This window comes from Podarcis tiliguerta (genome assembly GCF_965153285.1).
Source record: "Podarcis tiliguerta genome assembly, chromosome: 11".
NCBI lineage: Eukaryota > Metazoa > Chordata > Lepidosauria > Squamata > Lacertidae > Podarcis > Podarcis tiliguerta.
In genome coordinates this window covers 27,508,220-27,525,329 of record NC_139544.1, presented here as the reverse complement: position 1 = coordinate 27,525,329, position 17,110 = coordinate 27,508,220, and the positions used below count along the sequence as shown (strand labels likewise).

The window sequence follows — 17,110 nt, the reverse complement described above, 5'->3', positions numbered from 1 at the left end:
AAGTCAGATGCTGAAATGTTGTTGTTGTGTATGTGTGCATTGAAGGATACAACTTCACAACCTTTGCAAGGCCAGTTGTTCAAGGGCAAACAGATTCCTTCTCTCCAGTTCTAATTATTTCTTTATTTAAAAGTCAGGAACTGGGGAGGTAGTTTTGTCACTTCTTGTCATTCACACCCTAGGGATGTCTTATTAGTGCCGATGACACCCACATTACTAACATCAAGCACAATAACAGTGACGTTGCTATTTGGGCATGTGGAGAGGCGAGATTTTCCTTTTCCCAGGTACCAAATATAGTTCTTTCAGTGATATAAAAATGCAGTGTCCCTGCGGCAGAAATGCCACCCCCTGAGAAGATGCTTGGGTTGTGTGCAGCACATATTGGTAATAACTGCATTTCTGGAGCTAAAAAACTGATAGTCTGAGAGGAGCCATAGCCTAGAAGTATTGTTTATCTCATCTCCACAGGTGCTTTCCAATGGGAACTATTAGAAGAACATATCAAAAAGAAGCTGAAGGATCTTGGGAACGTTGAGCTTGTTCTTGAGAGAGTAAAATGTATCTTGAAAATTCCAGGAAAGGTAAGCCACATTATTTTATCTTTCAATTGCACTTATTGGATTGCAAAAGGACCAGATGGAGTGGTTTGGATCCCTTAGATACAATATTTATCAGTAAAGGGTGTTACGTCCAAATGACTCACCATTAAGTTCAGTATTACTTAGGCTATAGAAACAGGGGAAGATGGTGAATTCAGCAACTGGAAAGATTATAAACTTTTTGAATATGTGGATTTAATAACTCAGGGGAGATAATGACAGAGTATTCAAAAACAATCCTTATTCAACAATCATTTCTTTATTAATATTCTTCCTAACAATGAAAGAGTTTAAAATGCAGCTATGGGAAGCTTAAATGCTAACAAGTGTCAGGTTTCAAAGGGGAAAATATTTGGTTCATATAAGGGAGCATTACTTTATTTTGTTTATGAATGTTGATGCAGAAGCTGCCGTCTCACTAGGTGAAGTAGCTGTCTCAGGCTGCCAGCTTTTGGATACCTTTAAGAGAGACACACGCATCTGACCCAAGGCTGGGACACAATGTGCAAGGCTGGTCTTTTGCACAACTCCTGTTTATTTCAACAAGTGCAGGATAACTTTGTGATGGATTGCACCCCCCGGTCAGAAACAAAGTGTCGTGTTCAGGATTCTATGTATGCATAGGAGAATGTTACCTTTCTTTTTGCAACCTCCCCCCTTGATCTTCCCAGTGTTAGGTGTCCAGCTAGAGGAACATCCCAAAAGGTGAGGGGCTAGGGTCTGCTACTGGCAAGGAAATATTGATTACTACCCTGTGTCACAATTATGGTCTGTGGGACGCTATATGCATCCCGGGGGGCGGGGAGCTTACAATGGCAGGCTACATATTTAGAGTAAGAACCATTGTGAGATCCCTATTTATGGTAGTAGAAATGCAAATGGAGGAAGGGTTTTTGAAAGTACGCAACAGATGTTGCTGATCAGTTGTGAACTAAGTGAAAAAACCAGGCTCAGTGGTTTTATATTTGCTACAAAAGCAGGAACAAAGGGAGGCACTTAAAAAGCATTGGCACTCACACGTTCCTCTGTCTTTTCCTTTTTCAGGTTAACAACTCAAGAAATTGCAGATCATATTTGTCAAAAAGGCCCCTGCAGTTATGTAACAGCTCTCTCAGGCTCTTCTTTAACACAACTGTATTAGCGGATGTCATGTTCAAAATACAAGGTATTAAGCTGATCTCATTTGTTTCCCCCCCTTTTCCCTTTAAATAGTCAAACAATGATAAAATACCTCCTGGTGATAAATTGAATAACTATTTCAATAAAAATGAGGGGCACCATCAATATGCTTTCATGATCTATAATATGAGGGAGAATTCAATATGTAAGAGCCTATCATAAGAAGAGCCTGCTGGCCAATGGCCCATCTAGTCCAGCATCCTGTTCCCACAATGACCAACTAGCAGTGACGTAGCGTGGGTTGTCAGCACCCGGGGCAAGGCAAGTAATTTGCGCCCCCCCCCCCCCCGCTGCACTGTCCCTTCCCAAGATAGTCCCTCGCTCTCTCTCCACACCGCACCGCACGCCTGGCACCCTCCCCTCCACAGTGGGTGGTGACCCGGCGGCTCTGATCGGATTCGCACAGCCAGCACTGCAGTGAGAGAGAGTGAGTGAGCCAGGTAGGGGCAGAGAGCTGCGAGTGCGAGTGCCCCCCCCCCAGATGTTGCGCCCGGTGCGGCCGGCCCCCCCTGCACCCCCCACGCTACGCCACTGCCAACTAGATGCCTGTGAAAGACTTGCAAGCGGGATTCGAGCACAAGAGCACTCTTCCCTCCTGTGGTTTCCAGCAATATTTATTATAGTGTTGCGAAAATGTTTCAAAGCCGAATGTATGATAGGAGAGGGGGGAATCTCATTTGATATTTGATTATACTGCAAAATCCCAATTACAGCAGTGCCTTTAGTAGGCTGTCTAAAATAATCACAAAATAGTTTCAAAGCTTCCAGGTCTCCCAGAACTTTTCAGCAGCCTAGATGGTAAAAACAGAGAAGTGGGATATGGGAAGGAGGAAACATTTTTTAAAGCTGATTTTAAAGTCATGGAGCCTGTACCGTTGAACCACGGTTGTCAAATGTAATCCATTCTGGAAGACCATTGGACTTCTGAAACATTCGACAACCAAGGTGCAATTGCCAGTTGGCAAAACCCATTGAAAAAAATGGAGAAACGCACCCCGGAGGCCATTCGACATCTGAGGCGCATTCGAAAACGGAAGCATTCATTACCAGGTTGTCAGAGTTTGAAAACTGAAACTTTCTGCTTCAGAAGCTTTCGACAACCGAGGTTCCACTGTATCTGATCAAAATCTCAAAACAATGGGGAAGGAGGTAGTATGAGAATGGTTAGGGGCCAGCTGGGAAAAAGAATCATAAATGTGGCTGATTCCTGATCTCTCAAAACTCAAGAATTGTCTGTTATACAGGTTTGTCTCCAACCTTGGGCAAAACACACAGGTTTCTTAGTAGGTGGAAACCACGACGCAGGCCTGTTATAGCTTCTGGGCTTGACAAGGCATCTGCCCCTCACCTGAGCCTTCTCCAGCCGAGGAATCACACACCTCCTCCCTGAGCTAGCGAGCCCCACCTGGACTGTGGGTCCTTGCCTGCCTTCCCTCAGAGCTGACAGCTGTAAGTTCTGGAATCCTGAGATCAGGGGTTTTGCCTCTTAAGGCAAAACAGGAAGTGCCACACTGTTCTGCCACACCACCAGTGGGACACTCACCACCACTTAGCCACCTACTGGTGGCACTGCAGCTGTACCACCAGCTGTGTCACCGCTTGTGGAGAAGCAGTGGTAGCATTGGTCCGTGAAAGAGCTTGCAAGATCTCTCTCAGATCTCAAGAGATATTTTGCACTCCTAGACATCTTTTAAGACTTTGCTGAGATCTCGCAGGAAATCAGCACCTATCCTGGCACCACTTCTCGGCCAGGACGCAGGCCTTATATTAGTGAAGGTGAGAGCCACATAGCACCTAAATAAGGTAAAGGTACCCCTGCCCGTACGGGCCAGTCTTGACAGACTCTAGGGTTGTGCGCCCATCTCACTCAAAGAGGCCAGGGGCCAGCGCTGTCCGAAGACACTTCCGGGTCACGTGGCCAGCGTGACATCGCTGCTCTGGCGAGCCAGAGCCGCACACGGAAACGCCGTTTACCTTCCCGCTAGTAAGCGGTCCCTATTTATCTACTTGCACCCAGGGGTGCTTTCGAACTGCTAGGTTGGCAGGCGCTGGGACCGAACAACGGGAGCGCACCCCGCCGCGGGGATTCGAACCGCCGACCTCTTGATCGGCAAGCCCTAGGCACTGAGGCTTTAACCCACAGCGCCACCCGCGTCATGTTAATGTCTGTTAGTGCCTCTTCCCCCATTCCATTGTAAGACTATGACCAGATGCAAACTCCATGTTTTCAACATCAACCAAACAATAAAAAAGAAATCACCCACCTGTCCCCACATTGCTCTGTTTACCATCTAGCTTGATGAACAGTTCTGTAAAACTCAAAAACTTGCAATTCTAACTTGTGCTATTTTGGTTGGCCTATATATTGGCCTAATTTTCTTATACGCCAACACAGCTGCCTATACAAGATGATACTGGCATTTCTTCATTTTTGCCTTGCCAGTCATGGACCTTTATTTGCTGTCCTGTGTACTATTAACAGTGTCTAATCTCATTGACTTCAGTGGGATTTAAGCAGGATTTTGTACAGAATTGCAAGCCTTAACTACTTCTATGCCTATACACAGACAGGAGTAGTGGCAAGAATCAGAAGAATCTTTATTTGCATCAGCCACTAGCCATAGCAATAAAATAAAATCTACTGAAGAAAGAGGTAAAAACTTAACTATACCAAATACATTTTGGAGGTTTACATCACTAATCAAATAATAGATATTATTCTAGTTGCCTCCGCTAAAAACCTTGCAGTTTTTGCTGCAAGTAGTGGCAAGTATTTTTGATCAACTTCAAACTTCTGCTTGCACAGGATTAAAGAGTTGTTTAATTATTTTGCTTTCAGCTTTGAAAAGCCACAGCCAAGTCTGAATCTCTATGAACTAGGCACATGCGTACAAGGGAATTCTTTTCTAGATGCCGCCTTCAGAGAAAACAAACAGTCCTTTGAAAGGAGAACAAAATACAAATGCACAGCTTGGTGAGACAGACAGCTCAGTTCTAAGGGCTACTCTTTGGACAATTCTTGTAGGAAGTTGAGGGAACAATAGGTTTCATTGCTTGTCTCAAACAAATGCCACAGAGGAATATATTCATATTAACAAGAGTGCAACCATATATTACAAACAGAACACAATGAAAATGAATTTGTACTTTTTAAAGTGTTTTGTCTTTAGAGCTAAAAACACCTAATTTAAGAATGTACTGCACAAAAGAGTGCTGTTGTGTCTACCAGATTGCATCCAGATTTTTGTCAGGACACGCAGATCAGTCCCTAAGACTTTTTAATTCCAGTAATAATAGGAGTACCTCTGAGGATGTGAAAAGTCCTATTCCTTCCATACTGAAGGATCCCAAGCATTAAACCAATAGTTCCAAGTTATAGAGCATGGCACTAAGACAGTTTTGATCCTGGAACTGTTATTTTAAAAAATGAGCCTCTGATTGTGCATTTTAAATACTTAAATACTCATGAGTTAGGCCTAGAGATGAATAAAATTATGGGTAAATGCCTCACCAGTGCATTATTTCTCTCATACTGCTGCAGATCAATGTATTAGAAATGTGAAATGCTGGAGCCATTTAGAAGTCTTTCTATTGCAGAGCAAATGTCACTTTGCTTCTATCAGTGCTTTTTTCAAAGAATTAAGCCCTATTCAGGCATTTTATTCAAAACTGATGTGAGGAAAGAGTGGGGCTGCAGCAAACAAGAACATAACTCTGCCCCTGATACCAGTGCTGAGTAGCCCTGCTCTCAGGCACCTCTGTCTACAGGACACACATTGGCTGGGTGGGAATCTTTACTCAAATAGCTGAGTGCACAAAGCCTTCTATACTATATGGAACCCTGAATAGTTAGGGTTGCAGATGATGTGGAAGCCTCTTGCAGACATTTGCGTTATACACATGGATTCCATATTTACAGATTGGTGCAACAGATCACAAAGTTTCAGTGGGCAGCATTAATAGAAACACACACACACACACACACAGTCTTTTTCTTTGCTGGTGCAATAAATTACGGAATTTGGGTTCAGGCCAGTGTGCCATATAATTTTAAGCATATTTACTCAAAAGTAAAACCTACTGAATTAAATTGGACTGATTCCCACAGTAAATGTGTTGAGGATTGTAAACTTAGGTGTACTGAAGGCAACCAGAGTAGATCCAGAAACCAAATATTTCATCCTAAATGGACAGTGGGTTCAGATCCCATTAAGTGAAGGCATCACTATAAATCCTGTCACTTCATATTGTTTTATATTGTAAAATTTGTTAACCATGGCAGATTTTTCCTGAAACACCAGTGCTCAATATAAGAAAACATCGCTCTTAAATTAGGAATGAGAAACTGTGGCCCTTTGTGTGTTATTATACTTGTAACTGCCATCAACCCTGTAGTCCAATAGCATCTAGAGTGCCACAGATTCCGCATCCCTAACTTAAATACATTTCAGCACAAAAATGTTGAAATCATTGCCTTGGTTTTCTTTCTCTCCCCCACCCCTCTTCTTGCAGGTGCTACAGTGCCCGCTCACAGAGCAGTCCTCGTGGCTCGCTGTGAGGTAATGGCGGCTATGTTCAACGGTAACTATGCAGAATCCAATAGTTTTCTGGTTCCAGTTTATGGCATTTCCAAAGACACTTTCTTGTCCTTTCTAGAGTATCTGTATACGGATTCCTGTTGTCCAGGTAAACAAATATTAAGCTTTTTTTGTATATTCATATACTTCTGGTGCTCTGGTTGCTCCATTGGTGAAGGAAGAGGGAACAGAAGTAGATACCATCATATCATTTTTCTTCTACAGCTGAGCAAGGCTGCAATCCTGTGCAGACTTCACGTATTTTTCCGTGTATAAGACGCCCCCATGTATAAGATGCCCCCTATTTTGGGGGGCTCCAGATTAAGAAAACACTCCTCAGCACTATCTGTGTATAAGACAAACCCCAATTTTAAACCTAATTTTTTGGTTAGAAGAAACTAGTCTTATACACGGAAAAATACAGTAAATTCCATTTAACACCATGGAACTTACTTCCGAGTATACTTGCATATACTCTGCACAGCTGTAATCCTAAGTATAGTTGTTGCTGCTGAGTACATTTTGCATAGTGTTGTAGCTTTTGAATTTTCTGGTTCTTAACCTTGGATTTTTTTATATTGGGTGAAAATATTTCTGGGCATTCCTGTATTACATTTTAAAGGCTCAGTTCAGGCCAGCTTCAATATGAGTGACTCCTAGTGCTACTCAGTCACTGCTCTTTTGTTGGAAGCTACAGGCAGAATCGTAATTGACTTTTCACACTCCCAGGAGTATGATGGTTTTTCTATTCTCACTCCATGTTTTGTCCACAACAGTGTGGCATAGTTGTTGTATATGGGGGACAGTTGAACCTTAGCATACATTTACTTTGTGGTGGGCACCTTTTTATGATCTTTCCTTTTTTAATCAGTATTTCAATTATTGGTAAAGTGTTTTTCTAGCCCAAGAGAGAGAAGGGTTTAACATCATTATCACCAAAATGTTATAACGTTAATCTATTATGGTGCTGTAATACTATAATGCAATAATGTTAAATATATTTTTAAGCTTTCTCCTCGTTTTAGCGACATGGTTAATAGTGGTGTGACCAGAAAGGGGTAGGGATTGTTTAAATAATAAAAAAACCACCATAGACTTATAGTACCGTGCCTCCCTTTCATTTTAAAAAACAGTCAGAAAAGTGTTCTAGTGATAATTAAGAGGTTGATTTTTTAAAAAGAAATGGGCCGTAAAATGGCACTCATTGCAAATTTTATAATAAATGCCTGCTGAGCTGTGATAGGTCCTCTTTCTTAGTATGTCACTGTCCACATTAAAAAAACTTTAAAGAAGGCGGAATGGTAATGCAAAAGGCGTTTATTTTCACCTGGAGAGATTGTGCTGCTCTTCTGTTCCTCTGAAAAAAAAAGACTTTCTGCGGTCTGAGAAAAGACAAGAGAACCACAGAGAAATATAAGATAGCAATAATTGAATGATGTCATCATGTTGGATGACTTGTAAAACGTGAATGAGTGTAATATCTATACCCCCAATACAAATAGACAACCAAGTACACCGTTCAGATTTTTTTTGGCTCAGAGCTAATGAAAACAAATAAGAATAAAAGGCTGGAAAAAAAAAACAACTACAACATAGAATATAGATAGCTACACTTCAAAATCTCCACATTTCTCAAACCACTAATATCCATGTGTCTCACTGTGAGAGGAATACCCAACCCGCAAATTTCTATCCAGCATTGTGCAAGTAGAAATTTGCGGGTTGATAATTTATAGCCAATCAATATGTGACATGCCACCCACACCTTTATTTGTTACTCAGGGAATTTCCTCTACCCACACTGCCCCATTCCCAGCTGACTCATTCCTCGCTTCAGATCTCATTAAATAGTTGTTTACCAGACACACCCAGCTGTGTACTCACTCGGTCTCCCTGACCCCATTGTAAAGAGACAGCAGACTAACAAAAGATCTCCCTTTTTGTGTCAGAATCAACACTGAAATTGAGTTTGTACTAACTTCTATAAATTAACTTTTATTAATAATAATAATGGTTAACATACGTTCTCATAAAAAAACTCCTCAAAAGAAATGTTTCAGGTTGATTTCTTGTTAAATAGGGCATGTTAATGTGAATATTTTATGGTATGACCTTGAAAACTACTGGGTGTTGATTTGATAACTATATTGTAGATTGCAGTGGCAATCCCTAAAATTATATCCCCCCAAAGGGAAAAGAAACAGCACTTTAAAAGAAAGAAATCACGTCTCTCTCTTTTTATTCATTTCACCCTCTTTTCTTTAGTTTCTTTCTGCCATTTGAGGAAGCAGGCACTAAAATATTCTGAAACTATAGCTATGCTGCTGTCAGTGTGTGTCATGGGGTTTCCCAGTTGGCAGCTACAGGAAAAGAAAGGACCTTGTGTACTCATTGGGGTGGCCCTTTCTACAGCCAGCAACAGGAGCTCCTTGATTATGCAGGACTCTGCAGCATGGGTCATACCTTGCACTTAGTAAAATGAGTCTCCCAAGAGACATATTCACTACCCAGTTAAATACAAATAGTAGGATTTAAGTTTATTTAGTTCTATAGACGCCGGTGAGATTAAATCATACTTCAGCTAAAGTAGATTGTGGACAGATCTCCTTTAGAACCACCATTTATCTCAAGAAGGATGCTTTGTGATTGGTAAATGGAAGGGGACTCTTCTGATAGCTCTTGGCATAGCCATTTTGGACTCATAGCTAGTAAACTAGTCGATTATGTGTAGAGGAAGAGCGGCTTAAAAATGACCACTGACCTATTTGAATTAGGGAGCATAGAAGAGCACCAGTAACAGACATGTAAGGGTTGCGTTCAAGTGGTCAGTAATCTAACTCAGGTTTGATATTCTTACCAGCCAGCATTCTGCAAGCTATGTCGCTCTTGATTTGTGCTGAGATGTACCAGGTGTCAAGGCTCCAGCACATCTGTGAGCTGTATATCATCACACAGCTCCAGAGTATGCCTAGTAGGGAATTGGCATCAACAAGCCTGAGTGTTGTCAGCTTGCTTCGGAAAGCAAAGGTAAGTGCTAAGCATCAAATACATGCACATTTCCTTCAATCAATGCTTTCCCCTTGCCAGCGAAAGCTGCGGTGTTCCAAAGTATCATTTTATATTTCATGGTTGCCACCTGGCAGTAAACAACAATAACAGCAACAAATTGCCAGGGCTGCTCCTGTCCCTTTAGCAATGGCTTGAAGAAATTAGCAGATTAGTCTTTTTCCAGAATTGAGCTAAGCATAGCATCTGTTAAATGGTCAGCTACAACAGTGAAGGAGGGACGCGGGTGGCGCTGTGGGTTAAACCACAGAGCCTAGGACTTGCCGATTAGAAAGTCGGCGGTTCGAATCCCCGCAACGGGGTGAGCTCCCGTTGCTCGGTCCCTGCTCCTGCCAACCTAGCAGTTCGAAAGCACGTCAAAGTGCAAGTAGATAAATAGGTACCGCTCCGGCGGGAAGGTAAATGGTGTTTCCGTGTGCTGCTCTGGTTCGCCAGAAGCGGCTTAGTCATGCTGGCCACATGATTCGGAAGCTGTACGCCGGCTCCCTCGGCCAATAAAGCGAGATGAGCACTGCAACCCCAGAGTTGGCCACGACTTGACCTAATCGTCAGGGGTCCCTTTACCTTTACCTTACAACAGTGAAAGAGCTATCAGGAAATGATACCTACTTCAAATATTAATACCACAAAGTAGGGGTAGCTAAGTGCAGGAAGAATGTATATCTAGGTTGTAGCCAGTGTTAGTTGTACTCATAGTAGACTCATTATTACAATTAGTAGAGACAACTAACTTGGGTCCATTAACAGCACAGGGTTTACTTTGAGTAGGACATAGTTGGATACAGCTCATTGCAACAGGCAAAATGAAGCATATGCATGTGCGCGTATAAAAGGCGGACACTGGAGTAATAAGCAGTTTCTATTAGTGTCACATAGACGGGGTAACTGGGTGTTCCAGTCACAGCAAAGAGATGACATTTCTAGATAAACGTCTACCCATTTTAGTTAATGCTTTTGCCAAAATGTGTTTTTCTATAATATTCGAGTACCTCTGTATTTTATTTCCATTTCTTGCAGTTTCACAACTCTGATTGCCTTTCAAACTGGCTGCTTCATTTTATTGCTTCTAACTACTTAATCTTCAGTCAAAAACCTGAATTTGAAGACCTTTCGGGTAATTTACCAGTTTGCTTCCTAACCACAAAGAAGTTGATGTTTCGACTAATGCTAGGGTGGATTGGAGCAACTCAGTCATGCTTAGTCACATTGATTTCAGTAGGTGTACTCTAAGCATGATGAGGTCTGGATCCAGCTCATTATCAACATGAGTGCACACTGTCACTGGTGTTATTTTAGCAGTGATAGGATGATATCTTGCCCACCAACCTTTAAATCACCTAGAATCTGCCATTCCAACTTTACTATGGAATTGATGGAGCTTTGTCAGACAAACAGGTAGTTTCATGAATGCATCAGGGGGACAACATATCTGTAATTGTTGATATGCCACACTGTGGACATTCATGACACAAAATTATGAAGAGGAATTATGACGACTTAATTCAAGAAATTTACAGATGTAAAGAAAAATAGAGGTTGGTGCATAACTTGTTCATACAAACCTACCCCCCACTCACTTGTTACATTATCAAGGGTAATACTATAAACATTTGTGGTTCCAGCTTCATTTTACTCAAACAAGTATCCCAAGATGAGGGAAACGTAGCAAAGAATTCTGAGAGTAGCATTTGTGGGAGGAGAAAGCTGAGACTCATAAAAATCTCCCTTCCAGCAAGGATCCAATGATAGGGGGAAAACCTTCAAAGAATTCGTACAGCAGGGAAAGCCTGGAACAGCCTCCAAGAACTTTGAGTCTGGAGGAAAATCAATCTATGCACTTTATTATCAGGTGCCAAGTTTTGCATCCGGAGGAGAAAGAAGGAGGCCCAGGTCTAGATGGAAGATAGAAACCAAATTTGGAAGAGGCCTGTGTTGTCCACTATCTGCTTCCACACCCAAGCAAAGCAAATTACAATAGCTAGCTTTCTAAATGCTTTACAGTCCAGCTCCTTATACCACTTTATTTTTCATGAGAAACAAAATTATCTGGAACACCTATAACACTCTTATGTGAAATCCAAAAGTTCTGTAAGTCAGTATCTCATACCAGGAATAGCTGTTTGTGTAAAGACTTCCACAGCTTCTGGAACCCAGATTACACAGGGTTCCAGTTTGTGTGCAGGCCTTTGTGCTTATAATAGTACCTGTGAAGACTGCATCCCTGCAGATGTTTTTGCATTGTATGTGCAGTCATCAATGGGCAGGATTAGCGCACATGATATTGGGGGCAGGGCTCGTTTGCGCGACCCCATTCATGAGCTTGGAGATCACATAAGTAAAACTTCTGAGTAGGGATTTGGTGGTCGAGGCACTGTAAAATGTGAGCCTTTGGGTTCTAAAAGTTGTACAGAGTAGCACCTTTTGAATGTACATCCATTTTCTCTGCAGCCTTAAAAAGAGCCAGATTATATTGGGATGCCATAACTAGTATTGTATCTAGAGAAAGGAAGAAGGGCACTTTGAAGAATAACATGTATTCATGGCTAAAACATTTTACCAATGGGTAAAAGAAAGCTTCCCTCCATAAGAGAGCTTTGGAAGCAAAAGCTAGGGCAGCTTTATGGATTCCCTTGTCCTCAGTAAGAGCTGTTCGACAGTGGAATTTGCTGCCAAGGAGTGCGGTGGAGTCTCCTTCTTTGGAGGTCTTTAAGCAGAGGCTTGACAACCATATGTCAGGGGTGCTCTGATGGTGTTTCCTGCTTGGCAGGGGGTTGGACTCGATGGCCCTTGTGGTCTCATCCAACTCTATGATTCTATGATTCTTTTTCTGCTGTGCCCTCAGAAGATCCTGGGCAGGATCTATCAACTTTTAGCAAGGATCTGTGATACCCCACTGATTGGCAGTGCCCCCTTCCCCTCAAAATTTATCATTTCCCTGTATTTCAGTTTATCTTCTATAGTAACAAAATATATTGACAATTCATTTCTACCAAGTCCATTAAACATGGTGTTAGATGAAAGTAGGTCACATATCGTTTTCAAATCCGTAGTGTGTTAGAATCTTTTTACCCTGTCTGTTTCCAACCCAAGTTGAGTGCAGAACATATGAAACTGCTGTTCAGATCTGGTACAAGGTAGAACTTTACAGATTTTTTAGCTTAGAGAGAAAAAGCTTATGACGTTGTTTAGAAATACCACGCTGGACAGAGCAATCTTTTAACCTGATAAATACATTTCCTTTTTTTTCATTTTAGTGGAAGAACGCAATTTTGTCGAGATGCATAGATGGCCTTCTAGTATGTACCTGAAACAGCTTGCAGAGTACAGGAACTACATTCATTCTCGAAAATGCCATTGCGTAGTAATGTAAACTGAAAGCTGATCCATCCTTAGTTATGAAGAGAAGAAAGTCAATTGCTTCAGGAATCTTCACAAGACTGAAAGCAAATGCTGAGCTTACATGCTGTGAAACCATGATCTAATACTGCACTTGCTAATGAATAACTACTGTATTTTTTTAAAAGCATGTGAAACAAAATTTAGAAAAGCATAAGCATTTAACCAGGATGTTTCCCAATTCTGCTGCTGGGTCTAATTTCCTTGTATAGAGACATCAATTCATGTCATATTATTTCAGGTTTTTAGTGGAGTTTAGACTTATTCAGAGCCTGGAAATCATGTCAGCCCATGATTGGGATTTTAAGAGTCTGAAGGAGATTCCAAATTCATTAAATGTTTGTAGGTTCTCTTTGTCTGGAAACTGTAGAACCTAATTTTGTTTGCTAGTTACTCTGTTAAGGATTTCTGTAATTTATTTTTGGGCCTTTTAAGAATTTTGTAAAAACATAGAGTATTATGTTTCTGCACTGGTAATTAGAAAAATGTACTTCCTATTAGCATCATTAAATTCCTATGTTATGGTGTAAAATACATCACTACCTTTCTAGAAAATATTGATTTATGTTTTCCCCTCACTAATATATCTAAAACAGTGCCATTTATTTGCTGGTCATTATCCTGCAATGCAAAAGAAAGGATCAAGTAATAAGCATTCTTCCACATTGTTTCTGGTGTGTGTATATATCCTCTACAAATGTGTTTCCATGTGGAGAAAAACCAAAACATTGTCACAACCATGTAACGCTACTGCATTTTTGCCAGCTCTTCCTGAGTAGATGACAAATTCAGTCCACATGAATTTCTCCAGGAAAATTCTCCCTAAAGGGGGCATGTGACAGAAAGGCTTTTCCAAAGTACATTGCATTCGGCGCTTAGCCAAGGGCATGAAAATGCAAGGGTTGGAAATCTGCAAGGCAAAGCTTATGGAGCAAGGTGACACTCAGCAGCCAGGTGTAGTCTTTGAAAACCCTGACCAGGGCTTGTTGCTTATATTTTGATGTCCCAGAGGCAGCTGGACAGATCGGCTTTGGCCACTTTGGAGCTAGACATTGCAGATTCCAGGGGATCCAGGCATGCTATTGCATTCAGACTGCCACCCCAGTCTCCCAGTCACCAAAGTTTAATTCACAAGCCCTGGCTTTTCCTTTTTACACATCTCCAGACGTATGATGTCCCAGCAAGATTCTCCTGTCCTTTGTCAGAGAGGCCCTGCATGTAGTCACCCCGCATCCAGTCTGCATGCCTGGACTGGCCAGGATCCAGAGGGCTGCATGCCCTCCTGGAAAGCAGGAGCTGCCTCCCATTGGTTTTCAGTGGCATGTCCCTGCTGAGACTATTGTCTGCTTTTGTGTGCATATGAGGCTATATATATATATATGTGTGTGTGTGTGTGCCTGTATTTCCTCACCTATCCTCAACACCTGTGTGCACATCCAGAGGCTGCCACATTGTACCTTCCACATGTGCAAACATGTTGTAGGTGTAGGATCCTTTTGATGTCACCACAGATGAGATTTACACCAAGCATTCCTCCCTTACAGCCCACATGCATTTCAGTGGCCCTTGTAAATAGTGTTTTCTATTAGGTTTTTAACCTTTTTTAAAAAATTGAAGCATTGGTGGATCTCTTACTAGAAACTAATATCCAGCAGTGTGGTTTTTATGGAGACCAATTAAAAACACACACACACACTTGTTGCATTTTGCAATACATTTTCCGCAGGTCAGCAGGGCAAGCATGACAGTTTCCCTTCTAAATGTCTAATGATTTGCTAAGTATGCAAGCACACAAAATAGGTTGTAATTCCTTACTTGCACTCTGTACTTGCATGCATTAGATACAACATTGCATACTACAAACAAGCACAGCAACTCAAAGGGATTTGAGAATTTGTTGCGGTGATGTTGACAAGTAACCTTGGGAATAATGGGAGGAATTCATCTTTGTGCTAAGGCGATAGTTTTGCCATTTTGGCTTGCCAGACAAAATGGTACCCCCCTCCTTTCCCTGTGTGCTTCTCCAGGGGTTCTCACAAGTAAATTTGGGGGGCATGGAGTGGGAGGCAGGAGAAGAGGAAAAGCCCCATTGTGCAAGGCTTTTGTGTAGGGCTTCCACTAATGTGACTCAGTCAATGAATTCCGCCTGGGCTTGAACATGTTTAAAATTAAGATGTATTGTAAACAATTTCTTCACCTGAAAGAGGATAGCCACACATAGGAGTTTGCTATAGATGTGCATTGTGCAATCAAAAATTTTACACCCCTAAGGCCCAATTCTGGCCTGCTATGGTGCAACGCTGTATACAGCAGTAATTGGATAGAACTGTGTGAGAGAAAAAACAGAGCACTAGTATTACTGTAATATGGCAAGTATAGCAATTTAAGAAGCTTCCTGGAACTGAGGGGAACTAGTTAGTTTTTTAGGATTAGAAACCACATATGGTGCACCTGTTTGTGTTCCTCGATGCTCATGCAGATGGTGTACGGCCCTAGCTGGATTAGGAAGAATGCATAGTTGAATCAGTTTAGAATTAGTATGAACATGTATGAATTAGTTTAGCTTGAAAATTAGCAAGCCATGATTTGGTTTTAATATATAAATAAATCGAGAAACTCCTGGGTAGCTTGATCTGCCGAATGAACCACAAAAAGGCAGAAAAGCTTCCAGATTCCCTTACAGGCACATGCATTGTACCATAATCCCTGCCCAGATAGTCAAATCCTGCCCTCCCATCTGCAAACACATGATAGCAACTTGTAACTTTCCTAAAGTTTCCTACACTGGTTTCATGGGGGAAATGATGTAAGTCTATTTTAGAAGACAACTAGTAGATTTCACATTTCTAATTATACAATTATTAATTAATAAGCAGGTATTGTAAGTAGCATTCAAGAGAGTTCACACTGAAGGGATTACTTCGATGTCTATTTTTATTTAAATAATAATAATTTCTGATAACAGACTGTTATAATTTCTTAAAGTGAAATTATGAACATGGGCTAATGTCAAGCCAGCATGGAGATGTATAGAGAGCCAACCTTAAGATACAAGAATCTTTGTTGTAGTCTTGTCACATGGATGAGAGTGTTTGTAGCTCAAAGAAACACTTATTTTATTATGGCATGTGTTGGATATGTAATAATAATTTCACACGTTAGCTGGTGCTTAAAATTTACAAGATTTTAAATTTAATATTTAACTCAATAAAATGTTTCTACTAAGTGTTCATCTCATGTGCTTATTTATCCATTAAATAGCTATAGTTCAAACTATACTCAGTGTGTATTTGATCTTTAGAAATGAAAAAAAAAAAAAAATCAGTTTCATGCTAGATGAAGTCTAACATATTCCACAGTAAATTTGTATTATATTGATACTTCATTGTGCCGCATACTAGGAGTGTGCACTGGATTAAAACAAAACTTCCAAGACAATGCACTCACCTCCGAAGGATTAAGGTCTTAACCAAAGCAAAATGGATAGCCTCACCTGCCGTACTTGCTCTGGTAACCTCCAGATTGGATTACTGCAATGTGCTTTACATGGGGCTGCCTTTGAAGACATTTCAGAAACTTCCAGGGTCCAAAATGCAGCAGCCTGATGACTATCTGGGATTCCATTTAGAATTCATATAACCCTTATTTTAAAATGACCGCACTGGTCGCCAGTTTGTTTCTAGGCCTAATTCACACACTCACATTGGTGTTTAAAGTCATAAATGACCGAAATATCTGAAAGACCGCCTCCGTTCCTACAGATCCTCTTGGGTGTTAAGATTGGCAGTTTCACCAACCTCAGAAGTAGAGACAATGGCAATGCAGGAGAGGGGCCTTCTCAGTGGCAGCCCCTAAGTTGCAGAACTTGCTCCCTGCAGAGGTGCATTGAACACCATAATTATTCAGTTTTCACTGTGCTAAAGACATACCTATACATTTGACAGTTTAAAGTATTTTGGGGGGACCAATCATGTATACTTGCTGCATTGAGAATTGTTTTACTTCCCATTTTTTATAATTTACAAACTGTTTTGTGGTTTTCAACTGTTTCAAATGTTGTAACCTGCCTTGGGACCTTACGGTTTGTAGGTAGGTTCTTTCTATGATTTTCATCACAAGAATGACTTGCAACATAACACAGCAATCAGCCTTCAAAGCCCTGTTTTAGTTCTGCAGATGGAAATGGCCCAAGATGAAACGAAACAGCCTTGTTCATACCAAAGGCTATTATACAACCATTATGTTATGTGCTAACATATAAGAGCTTCAATTATGTTAAAACACATATAA

At 41.1% G+C, this 17,110-nt stretch overlaps 1 protein-coding gene across 6 annotated transcripts in view; it reads left to right on the top strand.

Annotated features, from left to right (window-relative positions):
• Positions 1-16,045, top strand: part of RHOBTB3 (Rho related BTB domain containing 3) — a 34,061-nt gene extending 18,016 nt beyond the window's left edge. For 5 of the 6 annotated variants that reach the window (XM_083404044.1, XM_083404045.1, XM_083404043.1 and 2 more), the window contains 6 exons: positions 472-584; positions 1,647-1,767; positions 6,294-6,467; positions 9,219-9,385; positions 10,442-10,538; positions 12,679-16,045. In XM_083404044.1, the coding sequence (XP_083260170.1) occupies positions 472-584; positions 1,647-1,767; positions 6,294-6,467; positions 9,219-9,385; positions 10,442-10,538; positions 12,679-12,794 (788 nt within the window). In that variant the 3' untranslated portion in view covers positions 12,795-16,045. Of the gene's footprint in view, positions 1-471; positions 585-1,646; positions 1,768-6,293; positions 6,468-9,218; positions 9,386-10,441; positions 10,539-12,678 lie in introns of those variants that run through there. The other variant, XM_083404047.1, reaches the window with a different exon arrangement.
• The last annotated feature ends 1,065 nt before the right edge of the window (positions 16,046-17,110 follow it).